The sequence below is a fragment of the Hemiscyllium ocellatum genome, chromosome 34 (genome assembly GCF_020745735.1).
Source record: "Hemiscyllium ocellatum isolate sHemOce1 chromosome 34, sHemOce1.pat.X.cur, whole genome shotgun sequence".
In the NCBI taxonomy this organism is placed as follows: domain Eukaryota; kingdom Metazoa; phylum Chordata; class Chondrichthyes; order Orectolobiformes; family Hemiscylliidae; genus Hemiscyllium; species Hemiscyllium ocellatum.
In genome coordinates this window covers 13,240,950-13,261,925 of record NC_083434.1, presented here as the reverse complement: position 1 = coordinate 13,261,925, position 20,976 = coordinate 13,240,950, and the positions used below count along the sequence as shown (strand labels likewise).

Below are 20,976 nucleotides of genomic sequence, written 5' to 3'. Positions count from 1 at the left end.
TACATCCATTTGTAACCATTATGTGGTAAATGTGCTAGTTTTATTTGTTCTGCATAATAATTAACACCGAGTGTCTCTGAGATTCGACCAAGAAGGGTGTGAACTTGAAACTCTTTCACTTGGAAGATTACCAAAAATGTAATTAGTAAGTTAGCTGGGGATTGGCAGGGTTACTACTGGTCATAGCAACAGGTAACAGTGCAGATATGATTGTACAAACTTCTGCTGCAATCAGCTCTTTGCACAGCTGTAACCTGAGGAACGTTAACCAAATATTCACTCTCCACTTTAGTACGTCCCCTGTAACCGCTTCTTTCTACATACTTTGCCAGCAAACTTCTCGCTTGGAGACTTCGGAGCCGGGACAACGCATTATTCCACAGTCAAACCACATGTGAACCAACGCCTCACCGCTTTCACCAGGCGCTTTCCAACGGACACATTGATGACCTCGAGCCCGCACCAAAATTTAAAACAAGGACGACCCTCAGCCAGGGCAGACTGAGTGACAGCTCGGTCAGCCAATCGGAACACGCAGGCCGCGCCCCGGAGCGACCAATCAGTGGCCAGGGATGAGGAGGGTGCGGGGTTGTACCGCGGGTGGGTGGGGCAGGGAATGGGTGCGGTTTGACGCGCACGCGCCAACGGAAGGAGAGCGGTTGTCAGCGAGGGGTGGGTGTGCGCCTTGTCTGGAGCTGGTGATAGCGGTTCGCGATCAGGGCTTTCCAGGTGCCGGTGGCTCTTTCTTTCGGGGCGGCGGCGGCGTGTTTACAGTCATGTAGAATGGCAGAACCGCCGACCATTCCATTTCGAACCACGGGCTCCAGGTTGTTGCACCCACTCAGTGTCCGCTTCAATGTGCCGCTGGACCAGGTAAGAAGAGCCAAGTGCTGTGATCTGTTCTGATTCTTCAGCCCCCTTCCCTCCCCTTCCCTTCCCTTCTCTAGGTTTGTTATTCTTGATGTGATCTGGTGCAGCTTTGCGGGGTTTGATGGCTACAGTAAGGTTGGCACCTTGGCCAGATTGACATGTTGTTTTAATTCATTCATGCAATGTGGGCGTGGTTGGCAAGGACAGTTATGTTTTGTCCCATCCCTAAACTCTGTTTAGAAGGTGTTAAGCTACGACCTTGACTCCCAGCGATCTGTATGCCAAGGCACTCCCCTCAATGCTGTTAGCGAGGGAATTTCAAGACTTTGATCCAAGATGATGATGGAAGGGGTGATACTTTTCCAAGTCAGGGTACTTGAAGTTGTTGGTGTTCCCATATGCCAGTGCTTTTATCCTTTTAGGTGGTAAAGCTTGGGGGTTTGAGAGCTGTTGCCACAGATGATTGGCGATTTGCTGCAAAACAGGTTGTAGGATATGGGTTTTTAACTGGGCCTGCAGTCTCCTTAGGGTTCCCAGTCTCATTTGCCTGTGGCTTTATCTTGATTGCACAAACAAATTAAACACAATCTCCACGTTTGCAATCCACACAGTTCTACCTTTTCATCCCTGACTTATTGATCAATGCCACTATAGTAAAAGTTTGGTCTCTATCCTCTCACAATGAGGAACCAGGCACCAAAATTTGGTGCCAAATGTTCACAGATTAATTGGTCATGTGGCTGAGAAGATGGTGTGTAACTGGGCATTCTTCTCAATTCTTTCCAAAAAGGAAATGTTGTACAGTTATCAATACTTGGTGTTGGATCTCAGTGGCCTTCTGTCAGTTTCAGTGACACTTTATCAATCTCACTGACATAGAGTCATAGAGATATATGGCAAGGAAACAGACCCCCTCAGTCCTACTCATCCATGCCAACCAGATATCCTAAACAAATCAAGTCCCATTTGCCAGCATTTGGTCTGCATCCCTTTAAACCTTTCCTATTCATCCAGATGCCTTTTAAATGCTGTAATTGTACTAGCCTCCACCACTTCCTCTGGCAGCTCATTCCGTACACGCACTACCGTCTGTGTGAAAAGGTTGCCCCAAATGTCCCTTTTATATCTTTCTCCTTTCATCCTAAACCTATGCTTGTCTATTTACTTTATCCATGCCCTTCATGATTTTATAAACCTCTACAAGGTCCCCCCTCAGCCTCTGACGTTCCAGGGAAAACAGCCCCACCCTATTCAGCCTCTCCCTGTAGCTCCAATCCTCCAGCCATGGCAACATCTTTGTAAATCTTCTCTGCCTTTCAAGTTTCACAACATCCTTCTGATAGGAGGAAGACCAGAATTGCATGCAATATTCCAAAAGTGGCCAAACTAATGTCCTGTATAGACGCAACATGACTTCCCACATCGTATACTCAATGCTCTGACCATTAAAGGAAAGCATACAAACACTTCCTTCACTATCCTATCTACCTACGACTCCATTTTCAAGGAACAATGAACCTGTACTCCAAGGTCTGTTTGTTCAGCAACATTTCCCATGACCTTACCATTAAGTGTATAAGTACTGATCTAATTTCCAAAATGCAGCACATTACATTTATTGAAATTCATGTGCCTCACCTCAGGCTATTGGCCCATCTGATCAAGATCCCATTGTACTCTGTGGTAACATTCTTCGCTATCCACTACACCTCCAAACTTACTAACTGTACTTTCGATGTTTACATCCAAATCATTTATTTAAAAAACGAAAAGCAGTGGACACCATTTATCGATCCTTGAATTGAATTTATTGTCACGTGTACAGAGGCACAGAGAAATTCTTTGTCTTGTGAGCAATACAGGCAGATCACATAGTTAAGTAGCATAGATCGTAAATAAAAGGTAAACAGCAGCAAAAACAAAAACACAGGTTCAGGCAAATGTTAAGAGTTTGCTGGCAGCCTTTCCTTGACAGCGGGCCTGGTAGATGAATTCTCTATATAGGAGGTTGGCCTTTGTGATTGTCCGATCTTGAATGGTATGACAACTGTACGGTTGCCATACCTGGTAGTGGTACATTCAGACAGAATGTTCTCAATGGTGCACTTGTAAAAATTGGCAAGGGTATTTGCCATCATGCCAAATATCCTTAGCTTCCTGCGGAAGAAGAGACGGTGTTGGTAACCAGTGCGTCCACCTGAAGAGTCCAAGAAAGCTTGTTGTGGATGACCATTCCTAGGAGCTTGACACTCTCCAATCATTCCACCTCTGTGCTGTTAATACATAGGGGTCATGAGTAACATCCTGCCGAAAGTCAATAATGGTTTTGCTGGCATTGAGAGCTAGGTTGTTCTCAGTACACCATTTTCCCAGATCTTCTACCTCCCATCAGTAATCTGTTTCATGGCCATCTGAGATTTGACCTACTATGGTGGTGTCATCAGCGAATGTATAAATGGCATTAGTCCGGTATTTGGTAACACAGTCATGGGTATACAGTGAGTACAAGAGGGGCATGAGTACGCACCCCTGGGGGCCTCCACTGTTGAATGTTAGTGACGATGAAATATTGTCCCCAATCTTCACTGATTGTGGCCTGTGGGTCAGGAAACTGAGTGGGGCTTAGTCCGGGATGACTAAATTTAGTAATCAGTCGCGAAGGGTTAGTAGTGTTGGAGGTTCAACTATAGTCAATGATAGGAATCTTACATAGCTGTTCTTGGTGTCAAGATGTTCTAGGGAGGAGTGAAGGGCAAGTGATATGGCATCTGACGTGGATCTGTTGATCCAATAGGCAAATTAGAGTGGTCAAGAGTAGTGGGGAGGCTGGAGTTCATTAACGCCATGACCAGCCTTTCAAAGCACTTCACGACCACTGAAGTTAGGGCCACTGGGCGGTAGTCATTGAGACATGCTGAATGAGCCTTCTGAGGCACAGGGATGATGTTGGCCGTCTTGAAGCAGGCAAGTACAGTGGCCTGCTGCAGGGAGAGGTTGAAAATGTCCGAGAAGACCTCTGCCAGTCGATCTGCGCATGCTCTGAGTGCACGGCCTGGTACTCCATCTGGTTGCATTGCTTTCCTTGGATTCACACAAAGAAAAACTGATCTGCCCTCTGAAGCAGTGACTGTTGGGATAGGTTCGTCAGGACTTGTTGGAATAAGTACTACCTCTCTGCCGAAATTCTGTTCAAAGCGAGCATAGAAGGCATTGAGACAATCTGTGAGGGATACGTCATCGTCTGCTATCTTGCACTGTCTCTTTTGAGAACCTGTGATGTCATTCAGTCCTTGCTATAGTTCCCGGGTGTCTGTCTGGGTCTCTAGTTTGGATCGGTATTGGTTCTTTGCTGTCTTAATGGCTCTGCGAAGGCCATACTTGGATTCCTTATATTTGAGTGGGTCTCCTGATCTGAAGGTCTCATGCCTGTTAGCAGGTTCTGTATGTCCTGATTCATCCAAGTTTCCTGTTGGGGAACACCTGAATTGATTTCCTCAGTATGCAATGCTCCACACACTTGCTGATAAAATCTGTGATGATATTGGCGTTTTCGTCCAAGGTACCTGTGGACTGTTTGAACCTGGTCCAGTCAGCTGATTCCATGCAGCACCGGAGTTGATCCTCTGCTTCCTCCGACCAGTACTGGACCTGTATCAGCGAGGGGTTCTCCTGCTAGAGCGTTTGCCTGTAAGCTGGGAGAAGAAGCACTGCATTGTGGTCGGAGTTCCTGAAATGAGGGCGAGGCATTGGAGTCGCCAGTCACAATAAACAGGGCCTTTGATGGTGAGGAGTTCGAGGTTTGGGGAGCAATGACTGCCCAGGGTTGCAGTGTCCATGCACCACAAGTTGTTGATTAAAAAGCAAACCCCTCCACCCTTTGTCTTACCTAAGGACGCTGTGCAGGCCATACGATAGATAGAAAAACCATCAGCCTGGAGTGCGCAGTTGGAAACGGATGGGTTGAGTCAGATTTTTATGAAACAGAGTGTGCAGCAGTCCACGCTGGAAGCTGAGCCATGATCTGAGTTCATCCATCTTGTTCTCCAGAGATTGTATGTTTGCTAGAAATAAACTAGGTAGGGGTGTCTTGAAATCGCGTAGTCTCACTCTTACTAGCAGGCCGGCACGCTTACCCCGTTTCCTCACAGGTTTCTTACATTTGAGTGGTCCAGTGGTCTGTTAGAGAGGATTCTGACTGCTTCGAGTTGTGATTCTCCCTAGGATCCTGTGGAGCAGGTAGGTTGCAGTTGTTGTGCAGGTAAGTTGTGGCACACCACTGGTCACAAGCCTCCAATCTGCAAAGCAACTTTCCACCATCACCCTCTATTTTCTACCTTGAAGCCAGTTCTGTATCCAAATGGCTAGTTGTCCCTGTATTCCATGAGATCTAACCTTGCTAATCAGTCTACTGTGAGGAGCCTTGTTGAACGCCTTACTGATACAGATCATGTCCATTACTCTGCCCTCATCAATCCTGTTCGTTTCTTCTTCAAAAAACTCAATCAAGTTTGTAAGACGTGATTTCCCACACACAAAACCATATTGACTATCCCTAATCTGTCTGTGAGATTCAAGACATTACTTTGCTGAATCCTCAACTATAAACATCCTGGAAGTTACCACAGACTAGGTACTGAACTGGACCAGTCATATAAATATTTTGGCTCCAACACCAGGTCACATGCTAGGAATTCTGCAGCTAGTTACTTCATGTTCTGACTCCCCAAAGCCAATTCACATCTCCATGACACAAGTAAGAAATGTGATTGAATATCATCCCTTTGTGTGGATGAATGGAGTTCTAGCAGCATTGAAGAGGTTGAATGCAATCCAGGACACAGCTTGCTGGACTGGCACCTCATCCACTATGTTAAACATTCACACAGCCCACCATAAGAATTCAGCCGCTCAGGAAACTCCAGACACCATACTAAGCCTATGTGACATGGCAAGGCAGGATATGGAAGCCCACAGTGGAGGAACTTGAGTCTGAACTCCTAAAGCCTGCATCTATTTATGTCCAGACTGAGTATGAGAGTGAGATACAATAGAAATCTAACTGAGAATCTGTCAAATCCTTAGCACACTCCTTTATAGTGTGAAACCTGGTCACACTATGTTGGCAAAAAACTGAATACTTTCTGCCTTTGCTACCTTTGGTGTATCCTTGATCTCTTGGCAGGACAAGGTCACTGACTCCAGAGATTCAGGAGTAGCATAAACAGATTGCTAAGCAAATGACATCTGTTCTGGCTCAGCCATATGGAGTTGGCCATCTGGCCCTTTGAGCCTCCTCTGGCACTCAATAACATCATGGCTGATCTTTTTGTGCCCTCAGCTCCACTTACCTGCCCTCTCACCATAATCCTTAATTCCATTACTGTTCAAAAAATTATCTTTCTTAGGTTTAAAAACATTAAAATGAGGAAGCCTCGACTACTTCATTGTACAGGGAATGCCACAGATTGACAACTCTCTGGGTGAAAAACTTCCTTCTTGATTCACTCCTAAATCTGCTCCCCTGATTTTGAGGCTATGCCCTCTTGTGCAAGTTTCACCCACCAGTGGAAACAACCTCTCTACTTTTATCTTATTTCTTCCTAATTTTACATGTGTGTACAAGGCCTTCACTCATTCTTCTAAATTCCAAAGACTGTAATCCCAGTCTAATCAGTCTCTCCTCATTAACCAACCCTCTGAACTCCGGAATTAACCTAGTGAACCTCCTCTGCACAACCCCCACCTCTCTCTCTCTCATGCCAGCACATCCTTTCTCAATAAAGAAACCAAATCTGCATGTAGTACTCCAGGTGTGGCCTCACCAGCACCCTGTACAGCTGAAACACAATCTCCTTGCTTTTAAACTCAATCCCTTTAGCAATGAAGGTCAAAATTCCATTTGCTGCCTTAATTACCTGTTGTATCTGCATACCAACTTCTGTGATTCATGCACAAGGACACCCAGGTGTCTCTGCACAGCAGCGTGCTGAAATTTTTTGCTGTTCACATAAAAGTCCTTTTTACTGTAATCCCTGTTAAAATGGATGACTTCACATTTATCAACACTGTCCTCCAACTGGCAAGACCTTTGTCCACTCACTTAAACTATCTATACACACCTTTGCACTTTCAGAATCGTCTGCACATTTTGTTCTACTATTCATCTTAGTGTCATCCGCAAACTTTAACACACTACACATGGTCCGCATTTCCAAATTAACCGTATAAATTGTAACAGTTGTGGTCTCAACATGATCCCTGAGACACACCACTAGTCACCAATCGCCTTGGGAATCATTTATTCCATAGTCTTTGCTTCTTGCTGGTTTACCAATCCTCTGACCATGCTAATACATTGCCCATAAGGCCATGCACCTTTATACAGTCAAAGTCATAGAGATATACAGCACGGAAACAGACCCTTCAGTCCAACCCGTCCATGCCGACCAGATATCCCAATCTAATCTAGTCCCACCTGTCAGTACCCGGCCCATATCCCTCCAAACCCTTTCTATTCATATACTCATCCAAATACCTCTTAAATGTTGCAATTGTACCAGCCTCCACTACTTCCTCTGGCAGCTCATTCCATACGTGTGTGCAAAAGCTGCCCCGTAGGTCTCTTTTTATATCTTTCCCCTCTCACCCTAAACTATGCCCTCTAGTTCTGGACTCCCCCCACCCCAGGGAAAAGACTTTATCTATTTATCCTATCATGCCCCTCATAATTTTGTAAACCTCTATAAGGTTACTGCTCAGCCTCCGCACTCCACGGAAAACAGCCCCAGCCTGTTCAGTCTTTCCCTATAGCTCAAACACTCCAACCCCAGCTTATGCAGCAACCTCTTTTGTGTGGCACCTTATTGAATGCCTTCTGGAAATCCAGATATACCACCTCTCCTATATAAATGATTAAAATGTGAACATAGGCATTGTTTTTATTAATTTGCATACAACACCAAGATTAGAGATGTAGTGGACAGCGAAGAAGGTTACCTCAGTACAAAGGGATCTTGATCAGATGGGCCAATGAGCTGAGGAGTGGCAGATGGAGTTTAATTTAGATAAATGCGAGGTGATGCATTTTGAAAAGCAAATCAGAGTAGGACTTATACACTTAATGGTAAGGTCCGAGAGAGTGTTGCTGAACAAAGAGACCTTGGAGTACAGGCTCATAATTCCTTGAAAGTAAAGCTACTGGTCGATAGGATAGTGAAGAAGGCATTTGATGTGCTTTCCTTTATTGGTCAGAGCATTGAGTATAGGATTTGTGAGGTCGTGTGGCTATACAGGACATTGGTTAGGTCGCTTTTGGAATATTGCATGTAATTCTGGTCTCCTTCCTAACAGAAGAATGTTACAAAACATGAAAGGTTGGAGGATTTGAGCTATAGGGAGAGCTCGGAATGGGCTGGGGCTGCTTTCCTGGAGTGTTGGAAGCTGTGGGGTGACTGTATAGAGGGTTATCAAATCATGAGGGGCATGGATAGGATAAATCAACAAGGTCTTTTCCCTGGGGTGGGGAAGTCCAGAACTAGAGGGTGTAAGTTTAGGGTGAGAGTGGAAAGATATAAAAGACATCGAAGGGGCAACTTTTTCACGCAGAGGGTGGTACGTGTATGGAATGAGCTGCCAGAGGAAGTGGTGGAGGCTACTGTTGCAACATTTAAAATCATCTGAATAGATATATGAATTGGAAGAGTTTAGAGGAATATGGGCCAAGTGCTGGCAAAGTGAGACTAGATTAGATTGGGATATCAGGTTGGCACGGATGAGTTGGAGTGAAGGGCCTGTTTCTGTGCTGTACATCTCTATGACTCTGTGACTGAACTGGGTCCCCATTGTCCACCATGCTTGTATTGTCTTCATAGAATTGCATAAATCCGTTAAGCGTGACCTGCCTTTCATGAACCCTTCCTGCGTCTGCCCAATGGGACAATTTCTGTCGAGATACCTTGCTATTTAGACTCTGAGTCTTATGATCTTATAGTCTACAACCACCTGATGAAGGAGCAGTGTTCCGAAAGCTAGTGCTTCCAAATAAACCTGTTGGACTATAACCTGGTCATAGAGTCATAGAGATGTACAGCATGGAAACAATCTAGTCCCATTTGACAGCACCTGGCCCATATCCCTCCAAAACTCTCCTATTCATATACCTATCAGATGCCTTTTAATGTTGCAACTGTATTAGCCTCCACCAGTTCCTGTGGCAGCTCATTCTGAACATGTAACACCCGCTGCGTGAAAACGTTGCCTCTTGGGTTTCTTTTATATCTTTTCCCCTCTCACCCTAAACCAAACCCTCTCATTCTGGACTCCCCAACCCTAGGGAAAAGACTTTATCTATTTATCCTATCCATGCCCCTCATGATTTTATAAACCTCTATAAGGTCAACCCCTCAGCCTCCGACACTCCAGGGAAAACAGCTTCAGCCTGTTCACCCTCTCCCTATAACTCAAATCCTCCAACCCTGGCAACATCCTTGTAAATCTTTTCTGAACCCTTTCAAGTTTCACAACATCTTTCTGATGGGAAGGAGACCAGAATTGCACACAATATTCCAACAGTGGCCTAACCAATGTCCTGTACAGCCGCAACATGACTTCCCAACTCCTGTACTCAATACTCTGACCGATAAAAGAAAACATACCAAACGCCTTCTTCACTATCCTATCTACCTGTGACTCCACTTTCAAGGAGCTATGAACCTGCACTCCAAGGTCTCTTTGTTCAGCAACACTCCCTAGGACCTTAGCATTAAGTGTAGAAGTCCTGCTAAGATTTGCTTTCCCAAAATGCAGCACCTCGCATTTATCTAAACTAAACTCCACCTGCCACTTCTCAGCCCACTGGCCTATCTGATCAAGATCTCGTTGTAATCTTAGGTAACCTTCTTCGCTGTCCACTACAGCTTCAATTTTGGTGTCATCTGCAAACTTACTAACTTGTGTGATTTTTAACTTTTGTCCACCCCAGTCCAACACCGACTTTTCCACATCATTGCTATTTAGAGTCATAGAGATGTACAGCACGGAAATAGACCCTTTGGTCCAACTTGTCCATGCTGAGCAGATATCCTAAATTATTCTAGTCCTATTTGCTAGCACTTGGCCCATATCCGTTTGAGCTCTTCCTGTTTATATACCCATCAGATATGTCTTTTAAATGTAGTAATTGTACCAGGCTCCACCACTTCCTCTGGCAGCTCTTTCCGTACACGCACCACCTTCTGCGTGAAAAATTGCTCCATTGGACCCTTTCAAATCTTTCTCCTCTCACCAGAAACCTATGCCATCTAGTTCTGGAATCACCCGCCGCAGAGAAAAAAGCTTGGCTATTTATTCTATTAGTGCTCCTCATGATTATATAAACCTCTATAAAGGTCACCCCTCAGCCTCCAACACTTGAGGAAAAGCAGCCCCAGTTTATTTAGCCTCCCCACTATAGCTTGTAATTCCCCAACTTTTGTCTACCTCCTTTTGTGAACAGTGATATCACATTAGTTGTTTTCTAATCTGCTGGAATTGCCCCAGAGTTCAGTGAATTTTGGCAAATTACCACCAGTGCATTTGCTCTTTTCCTCCACTATCTCTTTTCGTACCCTGGGATGTATACCATCACGGCCAGAAGATTTGTCTACCTTTAGCTCCATTAGCTTGCCCAACACTACCTCTTTTGTGATAATGATTGTTTCTAGGTCCTCACCTACCTTTGTCTCCATGTCATCAATTCCTGGCTTGTTATTCATGTCCTCCACTGTGAAGACTGACACAAAATACCTTTTATATGTCTTGGCTATTTCCTCATTTTCCATTATTAAATCCCCCTTCTCATCCTCGAAAGGACCAATGTTTACTTTAGCCACTCTTTTTCATTTTATATATTTGTAGAAGCATTTGCTGGATGTCTTCATATTCTGAGCTAGTTTACTCTCATAATCTATCTTAGTTTTCTTTGTAGCTTTTTTTTATGGCATTCTGTTGACCTTTTAAAGCTTTCCTAATCTTCTAACTTCCCACTGGTCTTTGCCACTTTATATGCTTTATCTTTCAGTTTGATAGCCTCATGCATATCCTTAGACGTCCATGACTGATCATGCCTTTTCCTAAAGTCCTTCCTTTTCACTGACATATACTTTTGCTGAGCACTTTGAAAAATTGCTTTGAAAATTCTGCATTGTTCATCAACTGACCCACCATTAAGTCTTTGCTTGCAATCTATTCCTCCCTCATCCCACTGTAGTCTCCTTTGTTTAAGCACAGGACCCTAGTGTTGGACTTGTTCTTCTCACTTTCCACCTATATTCTAAATTTAACCATAGTGTGATCACTCTTCCAAGAGGATCCCTAACTATGAGATCATTAATTATTCCTGTCTCATTACACAGGACCAGATCCAGAATAGCTTGATCCCTCATCGATTCCATTACGTACTGTTCAAGAACACTGTTGGGGATATATTCAATGAATTCCTCAAGGCTGCCTTGACCAACCTGGTTTGACCAATCAACATGTAGATTAAAATTCCACATGATAATTGCCGTACCATTTTTACAGGCATTAGTTGTTTCTTTGTTTATTGTCTGTCCCAATGTGATATTATTTGGTAGTCTAAAGACTATGCCTGTCAGTGACTTTTTCTCCTTAGAATTTCTAATTTCCACTCAAATGGATTCAACCTTATGATCCATAGAACCTACATCATCTCTTGCTCCCACCCTGATGTCATCCTTAAATATCAGAGCTCCACTGCATCCCTTATCTTCCTGTCTGTCCTTCCATTATTCTGATATGTTTGGATATTTAATTCCCAACTATGACAAACCTGCAACCGTCTCCATAATGGCTGCTAAATCATACTCATTCGGGGTGATTTGTGCCATTAATTCATCTACCTTGTTTCGAATGCTGCGAACATTCAGGTAAAGTGCCTTTATGCTAGTTTTTATACCTTCATTTTGAATTCTAACATTTCCATTAATAATATCTCCTGAATTTTCCTTCCTTTATAGTCTTTGATGTAGTTAAACACTCCTGCACACATTGTAACCTGCTGCTTTCTTTTCTGTTTAACATTATACTTCCTGTCATTTTCCTCTTCCTTTCACCCCAGGTTATTAGTTTGAAGTCCTAGTGACCATCCTATTTATCCTTTTTGCTAGAACTCTGGTTCCAGATCGGTTCAGGTAGAGACCGTCCCAATGGTACAGATCCCTCCTGTTCCAAAACTGATGCCAATGCTCCATGAAATGGAATCCCTCTTTCCCACATCACTCCATTAACGACACGATTACTTCCCTAATTTTCTTATCCCTTCGCCAATTTGCACATGGATCACGTAGTAATCCAGAGATTATAACCCTTGAGGACATCTTCCTTAATTTCATCCCTAGTGCTTGATAACCTCGAAAGAGATCCTCCTTCCAAGCCTTGCCTATGTTATTTGTACTAACGTGGACCACAACAACAGAATCCTCACCCTCCCGCTCCAATATCCTTTCCTACAGGTCAAAGATGCCCCTCACTCTGGCACCAGGCAGGCAACATGCCATGCAGGACTGTTGATCTAGCTCACAAAGAATGCTATGTACAAATATACAGACAACAAGCAAAACTAATGTCATTTACAAATACCTTGCAAGAACTATAACAAATACTACATTTGACAAACAGGCAGAAAACTAGCCACCAGGATACATGAACATCAACTAGCCACAAACCGACATGATCCACTCTCACTAGTATCCTAACACGGATGAGGAAGGACACCACTTCGACTGGGACAACACATCCATTGCAGGACAAGCTAAACAGAGAGACACACAAGAATTCCTAGAAGCATGGCATTTCAACCAGAACTCTATAATCAAACACATTGATTTGGATCCCATTTACCATCCCCTGAGAAAAAGAACGGGAAATGATGTCACCACAGGAAATGACATCACCAACCCCAGGAAACCCAAACATTTAAATAGAGAATGGGCTACACCACCAATACTTCATTCAGAGGCCCACTGAAGATGTTACCTAGCATGGCGATGAAACATCTGGAAACGAACCTTCCGGCTCAACGAGCAAACCTACATCCAGAACCTCAAACTGAGCTACAAATCTTCTCAAAACTCACTTACAAGGAATGTTATCAATCCTTCTAAATGTAGAGTCCCCTAGTTAGTTTTATACTCAATCTGTGATGCTGCTGTGCCCTCTAACTACTCCCTGCAGACTAGGGGAGAACTGTATACTGAAGACCTCCTGTATAGTAATTGGCCACTGAATCACAACCCATTGGAGATCCATATCTTTGCTATCAGGGCTCTTGATATCAAGAGTACCGAGATATGAAAATGACAAGCAATGACACTGATAGCTGGGAGAATGATGATGTCATGACGTCTAAAGTCTGACTACTTGGAATGGCACTAATGAGCAGAAATGAACATCTTGTCTGGCTGAGAAGAAGGCCTTGAGAAAACATAGGTCAGCACATCATACATCTTCTCATCCTACTGTCTTTCTCCAAAGCACATATGACACAACGTTCCCATGTCAGAATGGGGTTCCTGAGCCATACTTGGCAATGTTTAACACACAGTTAATCATCACAGTTCAAACCATAATTTTATATGATGGAAGGCTGCCACAGGAGCTATATTTTATTACTTATTAAGGAATAGATATTAGCCAGTACATGGATTAAATCCCCTAATTGATTTGAAACAGTGAAATGGTATATTCTGTGTCCACCTTAAAGAGCAAAAAAGATACATTGGTTTAAAGTCCAATCTGAAAATTCAATTTCTAGCAGTGCAGCACTCACTCAGTGGTGGTCCAGTGCTTCACTCTTTATTTTGGTGCTCTACAGAGGAAGGTCCTTTGGGCTAGCATAATAATAATAATAATAATAATAAAGAATAGGAGCAGGCCAAAAATGTAAACTTGATCAATCCATGGGAGAGATGTCACAATAGATGTTTTATTTACATTGGAACAGGTAGGATTGGAACCACCTGAGGGTTGTACTAGAGGTGGTGTATGGAGTAGGATGGATAGCTTGTTTCATTCCAGTTATATAAAGAATAGCCAAGAACTTCCATGACTTATAATCAGAGGAAACTGGTGGAGGCAGGAGTTTCCTTTGTGAAATTTTGTGACATTTTGATTTATTTTGTTCCAGTGCCCCACTCAGGACTGTACACTATTAATGTTTATTTCTTAAGAGTTGAAATCAGAACTGAAAGAACTGCCTCGATGTTAGAAGAAATACAACTGCTTTTTCTCTGAGATAAGGAATATTGTGTTCTCACAGTGCCCTCAAGCACTGAAAAGAAAGAAGCAAAAGTGCCCTTTTGTATAGAGCACAACCAATAAAGAACTTGTTTTATCTTGTCTTCAGGTATTTCAAAGGCAAAATAGTCATTGGAGCATTGTAGACTGGAGTTGTGTCCTAACACAGATGACTCAGTAGGAATTGTCCAGTTAACTGAAGATTCCAATGGAAAATGCCCCTACTTCTGAAAAAGTCAATTAAAGTTAAAGAATAATTATCCAAGAAAGGTCAGAGGATTAAAATTCTACTGTAACTCTGGGGTAATAATTAAATTGAACCCCCAGCTCAGTAGTGAACACTCTTCATGCCCCCACCCTATCAAAACGACACTACCTAAGTGACCCTGTCCTTACCACCTAGCCTGACCCAACATCTGGTTTTTCTTTCTCCACTTACCTGAGACATTCATCCACTTACCTGGCCCCCTCACCCACCTGCATTGCACCAGACTGGAGCTTGCCAGGCATCCCGATTCAAGAAGTCATCTAAAGTCTGGTTGAAGATTTGTAGCTCGGGTGTCCGTTGTTGTGGTTCTGTTCGCCGAGCTGGAAGTTTTTGCTGCAAACGTTTCGTTCCCTGGCTAGGGAACATCATCAGTGCTATTGGAGCCTCCTGTGAAGTGCTGCTTTAATGTTTCTTCCAGTATTTATAGTGGTTTGTTCTTGCCGCTTCCGGGTGTCAGTTTCAGCTGTAGTAGTTTGTATGTGGGGTCCAAGTCGATGTGTCTGTTGATGGATGTTCTTGCCGTTTCCGGGTGTCAGTTTCAGCTGTAGTGGTTTGTATATGGGGTCCAAGTCTATGTGTCTGTTAATGGAGTTTGTGGATGAATGCCATGCCTCTCGGAATTCCCTGGCTGTTCTCTGTCTGGCTTGTCCTATGATAGTAGTGTTTTCCCAGTCAAATTCATGTTCCTGGTTGTCTGAGTGTATGGCTACTAGGGATAGCTGGTCGTGTCGTTTTGTGGCTAGCTGATGTTCATGGATGCGGATTGTTAGCTGTCTTCCTGTTTGTTCTATATAGTGTTTTGTGCAGTCCTTGCATGGTATTTTGTAAACTACATTAGTTTGGCTCGTGCTGGCTATTGGGTCCTTCGTTCTAGTGAGTTGTTGTCTGAGTGTGGAAGTTGGCTTGTGTGCTGTTATGAGTCCTAAGGGTCGCAGTAGTCTGGCTGTCAGTTCTGAGACGCTCCTGACGTATGGTAGTGTGGCTAGTCCTTTTGGTTGTGGCATGTCCTCGTTCCGTGGTCTATCTCTTAGGCATCTGGTGATAAAGTTGCGTGGGTATCCGTTTTTGGCGAATACCTTGTATAGGTGTTCCTCTTCCTCTTTTCGCAGTTCTGGTGTACTGCAGTGTGTTGTGGCCCTTTTTGAATAGTGTCCTGATGCAGCTTCGTTTGTGTGTGTTGGGGTGGTTACTTTCATTGTTTAGGACTTGGTCTGTGTGTGTTGGTTTCCTGTGTACCCTTGTGGTGAATTCTCCATTGGGTGTTCTCTCTACTACCACGTCTAGGAATGGGAGTTGGCTATCCTTTTCCTCTTCTCGTGTGAAGAGGAAAAGGATAGCCAACTCCCATTCCTAGACGTGTTAGTAGAGAGAACACCCAACGGAGAATTCACCACAAGGGTACACAGGAAACCAACACACACAGACCAAGTCTTAAACTATGAAAGTAACCACCCCAACACACACAAACGAAGCTGCATCAGGACACTATTCAAAAGGGCCACAACACACTGCAGTACACCAGAACTGCGAAAAGAGGAAGAGGAACACCTATACAAGGTATTCGCCAAAAACGGATACCCACGCAACTTTATCACCAGATGCCTAAGAGATAGACCACGGAACGAGGACATGCCACAACCAAAAGGACTAGCCACACTACCATACGTCAGGAGCGTCTCAGAACTGACAGCCAGACTACTGCGACCCTTAGGACTCATAACAGCACACAAGCCAACTTCCACACTCAGACAACAACTCACTAGAACGAAGGACCCAATAGCCAGCACGAGCCAAACTAACGTAGTTTACAAAATACCATGCAAGGACTGCACAAAACACTATATAGGACAAACAGGAAGACAGCTAACAATCCGCATCCATGAACATCAGCTAGCCACAAAACGACACGACCAGCTATCCCTAGTAGCCATACACTCAGACAACCAGGAACATGAATTTGACTGGGAAAACACTACCATCATAGGACAAGCCAGACAGAGAACAGCCAGGGAATTCCTAGAGGCATGGCATTCATCCACAAACTCCATTAACAGACACATAGACTTGGACCCCATATACAAACCACTACAGCTGAAACTGACACCTGGAAACGGCAAGAAGATCCATCAACAGACACATCAACCCGGACCCCACATACAAACTACTACAGCTGAAACTGACACCCGGAAGCGGCAAGAACAAACCACTATAAATACCGGAAGAAACATCAAAGCAGCACTTCACAGGAGGCTCCAATAGCACTGATGATGTTCCCTAGCCAGGGAACGAAACGTTTGCAGCAAAAACTTCCAGCTCGGCGAACAGAACCACAACAAGAAGTCATCTAAATCTGAGTGGGTAATTTTTAATCGCGTGGAGTTTCTGGGCCAATGTTTCCAGTATCCTTTATATCTTGAGTGGTGCTCAGGGTCAGGATCCTTGGTGCTAGTCAGTTTATATTCTTGTGCTCTACCAGCGAAGCAACAAAGCTTGAATCTGTATTGTGTTATCAAATTTTACTCTTTTCATCTCTGATTGGACAGCTTTACACAATTGCTGATGCTTCAATGTGCAGAAGTAAAATAAGTTTGCCTCTTCTTAACTGTTGAAACATTATTTTGGATCCAAAAGTTTTCTTGAGCAAAACTGGAATGAGTGCAGCTCAGTTATCAAATTATACTTTCACTGTAGAGCATTTATGAATGATGCATTAGAAACTTGATCTCTGTTACATCTACATCATGTCTGTAAACTCCCAGTTGCAGAGTGAGATGTTGAGAAGAAGGTGTTACCAAAAGATGGAACATTGGTTCTGCTTTCTCTCGACAGATGCTGTTCCAGCAATGTGTATTTTTGGTTCAGATTTCTATTATCCACATTTATTGCTTTTATTGAGAAGTTGAGAATGGTGTTTTCATGTTTTAATCTGATTGACCTTTCGGTTAATAAAAAGGGTGCAGTTTCTACATTTGTTCTCAGAGCCAGTTAAAATAAGGCTGTGAGTAATAGTTTGTTTTCTTCTCCACCCTCTTCCACTTAGATCAAAGCAATAAATCCATTTAAAATTAGGTTCATGGAAAATTTTGCTTTTAAAATTTAGGTCTTGCCTCAGATACTACAAAAATAATCACTTAGAATTGCAAGTGATTATTGGCCTTTTTCATTTAAAAAAGTGCCAAACTAATGCAGAGGGAGAAGGGATTAACCACAACATTTTGTATTTTCCTGTTGCTGTTTTCCTTTCTAACAGTCACTTAATTTTTAAAGGCAACAATAATTCCACCAAAAATGGGAAAAGATATTGGTTAACCAGTCAGTTATGTACTAACTGGAATGGTCATGGGATATACTGTACTTCAGACTTCCTTTGGTATGTGAAATCTGCCACTTTCCGCTGATTTAAAATGTGAGTCCTGGGACTGATGCATGTAAGTGGTGAAAGAGCTGAAGTCTGAGCAGCAATGATATCTTGCAATCCTGGGCCTGGACATTACCTCATCCTGCATCCTCCACTATGCTCAAAGCACTGACAGATACAGATTTGCTGATGGCAGCATCCTCTGTTACCTAGGATTTTCTCTTAATCCTATGAAGATGTACGATCCCCATGCAGCTTACTTGATATTGTATGAGCCCTGGAACCAAAATTGGTATTATACTAATCAGTCATTTGGATACCAATTGTTTAAATGTGATATGGCTCAAATTTTGTTTTCACAAAGCAAAAGCAAATCAAATCTGAACTGGTGAAGGATATAGCATGAAAGAATGAAATCATTCAGTTGTGTGAAGTTTTGTAGTTTCTTTTAAAAACTAACTTGCCTGTGATGGTAAAGAAAAACATACTTGTATTTGAACTTCCTATTGGCTGCCATTTTGGCTTCAGTAATATTCATAATCTGATGTTCTGAGTGAACAATTGGGGCAAGACTATTCCTTTGCTGGAGAAAGTGAGGGCTGCAGATGCTGGAGATCAGAGTCGAAAAGTGTGGCGCTGGAAAAGCACAGCAGGTCAAGCAGCATGCGAGACGCAGGAGAATTGACATTTCAGGCATAAACCCTTCTTCAGGAATGTTTGGAGTCGGGGGGGGAGGAGAATGGGGAACAGGGAAAGGAGGCTGAGAGATAAATAGGAGGATGGGGCTGGGGGACAGGTAGCTGGGAAGGTAGATGCATGTGGGGGTGATAGTGATAGGTTAGAGGGGAGAGTAGAGCAGATAGGTGGGAAGGAAGATGGACAGGTAGGACAATTCAGGGGGGCAGTACAGAGTTGGAGGGATGGATCTGGGATGAGGTGGGGGAGGGGAGATAAGGAGACTGGTGAAGTCGACACAGATGCCATGTGGTTGAAGATGAGACATTCTTCCTCCAGTCATAGAGTGACTTGGATTTGGTAATGGAGGAGGCCCGGTTATTGCTTGTCTTTGGGGGAGTGGGAGGGGGAATTTGAAGTGGTCAGCCCTTTGGAACAGTACCTTCAACCACACGGCATCAATGTCAACTTCATCAGTTTCCTAAATTCTTCCCCCCTCCTCGCCTCATCCCAGATCCAACCCTCCAACCTGGCACCGCCCTCTTGAACTGTCTTACCTGTCCATCTTCCTTCCCACCTATCTGCTCACCCTCCGCTCCAATCTATCACCATCATCCCACACCTGCATTCACCAATCACATTCCCAGCTACCTTCTCCCCCCCACCCTTCTATTTATATCTCAGTCCCCTCCCCCACCCTCATTCCTGATGAAGGACTTATGCCTGAAACATCGATTCTGCACCTTGGATGCTGCTTGACCTGCTATGCTTTTAGAGTGCCACATTTTTCAAAATAAGACTATCTCTGTTGGTTAGTTTAATAGAAACATTGAAATTAGGAGCAGGAGTAGGCCAATTTGGCCTTATGAGTCTGCTCCACAATTCAATATGATAATGGCTGATCCTCTATCTCAATACCATATTCCTGCTTTCTCTGCGTTTTGCATCTCTTGATGCATTTAAAATCTAAAATTAATTCTAACTGTTTCTTGAAAATATTCAGTGACTTGGCCTGCACAGCCTTCTGTGGTGATTCACTACTCTTTGAGTGAAGATACATTCCCTTATCTCAGTTCAATGTGGATTACCTTGTATCCCACAAATATATGAACAAGGAACAAGAGTAGGTCACTCACCCTTCAAACCTGCTCCACCATTCAGTATGATCCTGGCTGATCTGACTTCAGCCTTTACATTCCTGCATATCCCAGTTAGCTTTCATCACCATGGTAACAATCAATCTACCTTTGACTTAGAAGCATTCAAACACTCTGCATCTCACTGCCTTTTGAGGAAAGACATTACTCCAGATGTGGTATCACCAATGCCCTGTATAATTGAAGAATAGCCTCTCTACTCTTGCATTCAATTCTCCTTGCAATAAAACATTTTATCAGCTTGCCTGATTACTTGCTTTACCTGCATACCGACCCTTCTACAATTCATGCATTAGGACACCCAGATCTCTCTGCATCTCAAACTCTGCACACTTTCACCATTTAGATTTTTTATTTTCTTCTTTCTGCCAGAATGGACAATTTCATACTTAGATGTTTTCGAGATCATGTACTGTGTTTTCGAGATCATTGTCCACTCACTGAACTTTGTAAGCTCCTTTATATCCTGTTGAAAACTTACTCTCCTATGTTTCCTTGTGTCATCAGCACTTTTAGCTACTGCACCTTGAGTCCCTTCATCCAAATCATCTCCATAAGTTGTGAAGCGTTGAGGCTCCAATACTGACACTTATGGCACATCACCTGTAACATCCTGCCACCCTGGAAAAGACTGATTTATTCCTACTCTCTTCTTCCTATTAGCCAGTCAGATTTCTATCTATGCCAATATGTTACCCCTACAGTTCTACTTTATGCAATAATGTTTGATATATACTGTATCAAATACCCCCAGAAGTCCACACACAACACGTCTACTGTTTCTTTTTATCTACAGCACAAGTGACTTCTTCAAAGAACTCCATAAAAAATATTTAAACATGATTTCCCTTTTCTCAAAACTATGATGGCTCTGTCTGATTAGTTTGATCTTTTCCAAGTATCCTGTTATAACGAATTTAAGAATAACTTCTAACGTTTTCCCTTTGAGTGATATTAAGCTAACTGGCATGTTTCCTGCTTCACGCTCCTTCCCTTTTGAATAAAGGAATTACACTAACTATTTTCCAATATAAAATAACCTCTCCAGAATCTAATGACTAAAGAAAGTTACAACCATTGGGCCAACTATCTCACTAACTACTACTTTTAAGACCCGAAGACGAAATCTGTTAGGGGCAGGGAATTGTCATAGAGTCATAGAGATGTACAGCATGGAAACAGACCCTTCGGTCTAATCCGTCCATGCCAACCAGTTATCTAAACCCAATCTAATCCCACCCGCCAGCACCCAGCCCATATCCCTCCAAATCCTTCCTATTCATATACCCATCCAAATGCCTCTTAAATGTTGCAATTGTACCAGCCTCCACCATTTCCTCGGGCAGCACATTCCA

General features: G+C 43.3%; 1 protein-coding gene across 3 annotated transcripts in view; it reads left to right on the top strand.

Annotated features, from left to right (window-relative positions):
* Positions 1 to 666: 666 nt before the first annotated feature.
* Positions 667 to 20,976, top strand: part of mboat1 (membrane bound O-acyltransferase domain containing 1) — a 127,737-nt gene continuing 107,427 nt past the window's right edge. For 2 of the 3 annotated variants that reach the window (XM_060849880.1, XM_060849879.1), the window contains exon 1: positions 667 to 873. In XM_060849880.1, the coding sequence (XP_060705863.1) occupies positions 784 to 873 (90 nt within the window). In that variant the 5' untranslated portion in view covers positions 667 to 783. The remainder of the gene's footprint in view (positions 874 to 20,976) is intronic. The other variant, XM_060849881.1, reaches the window with a different exon arrangement.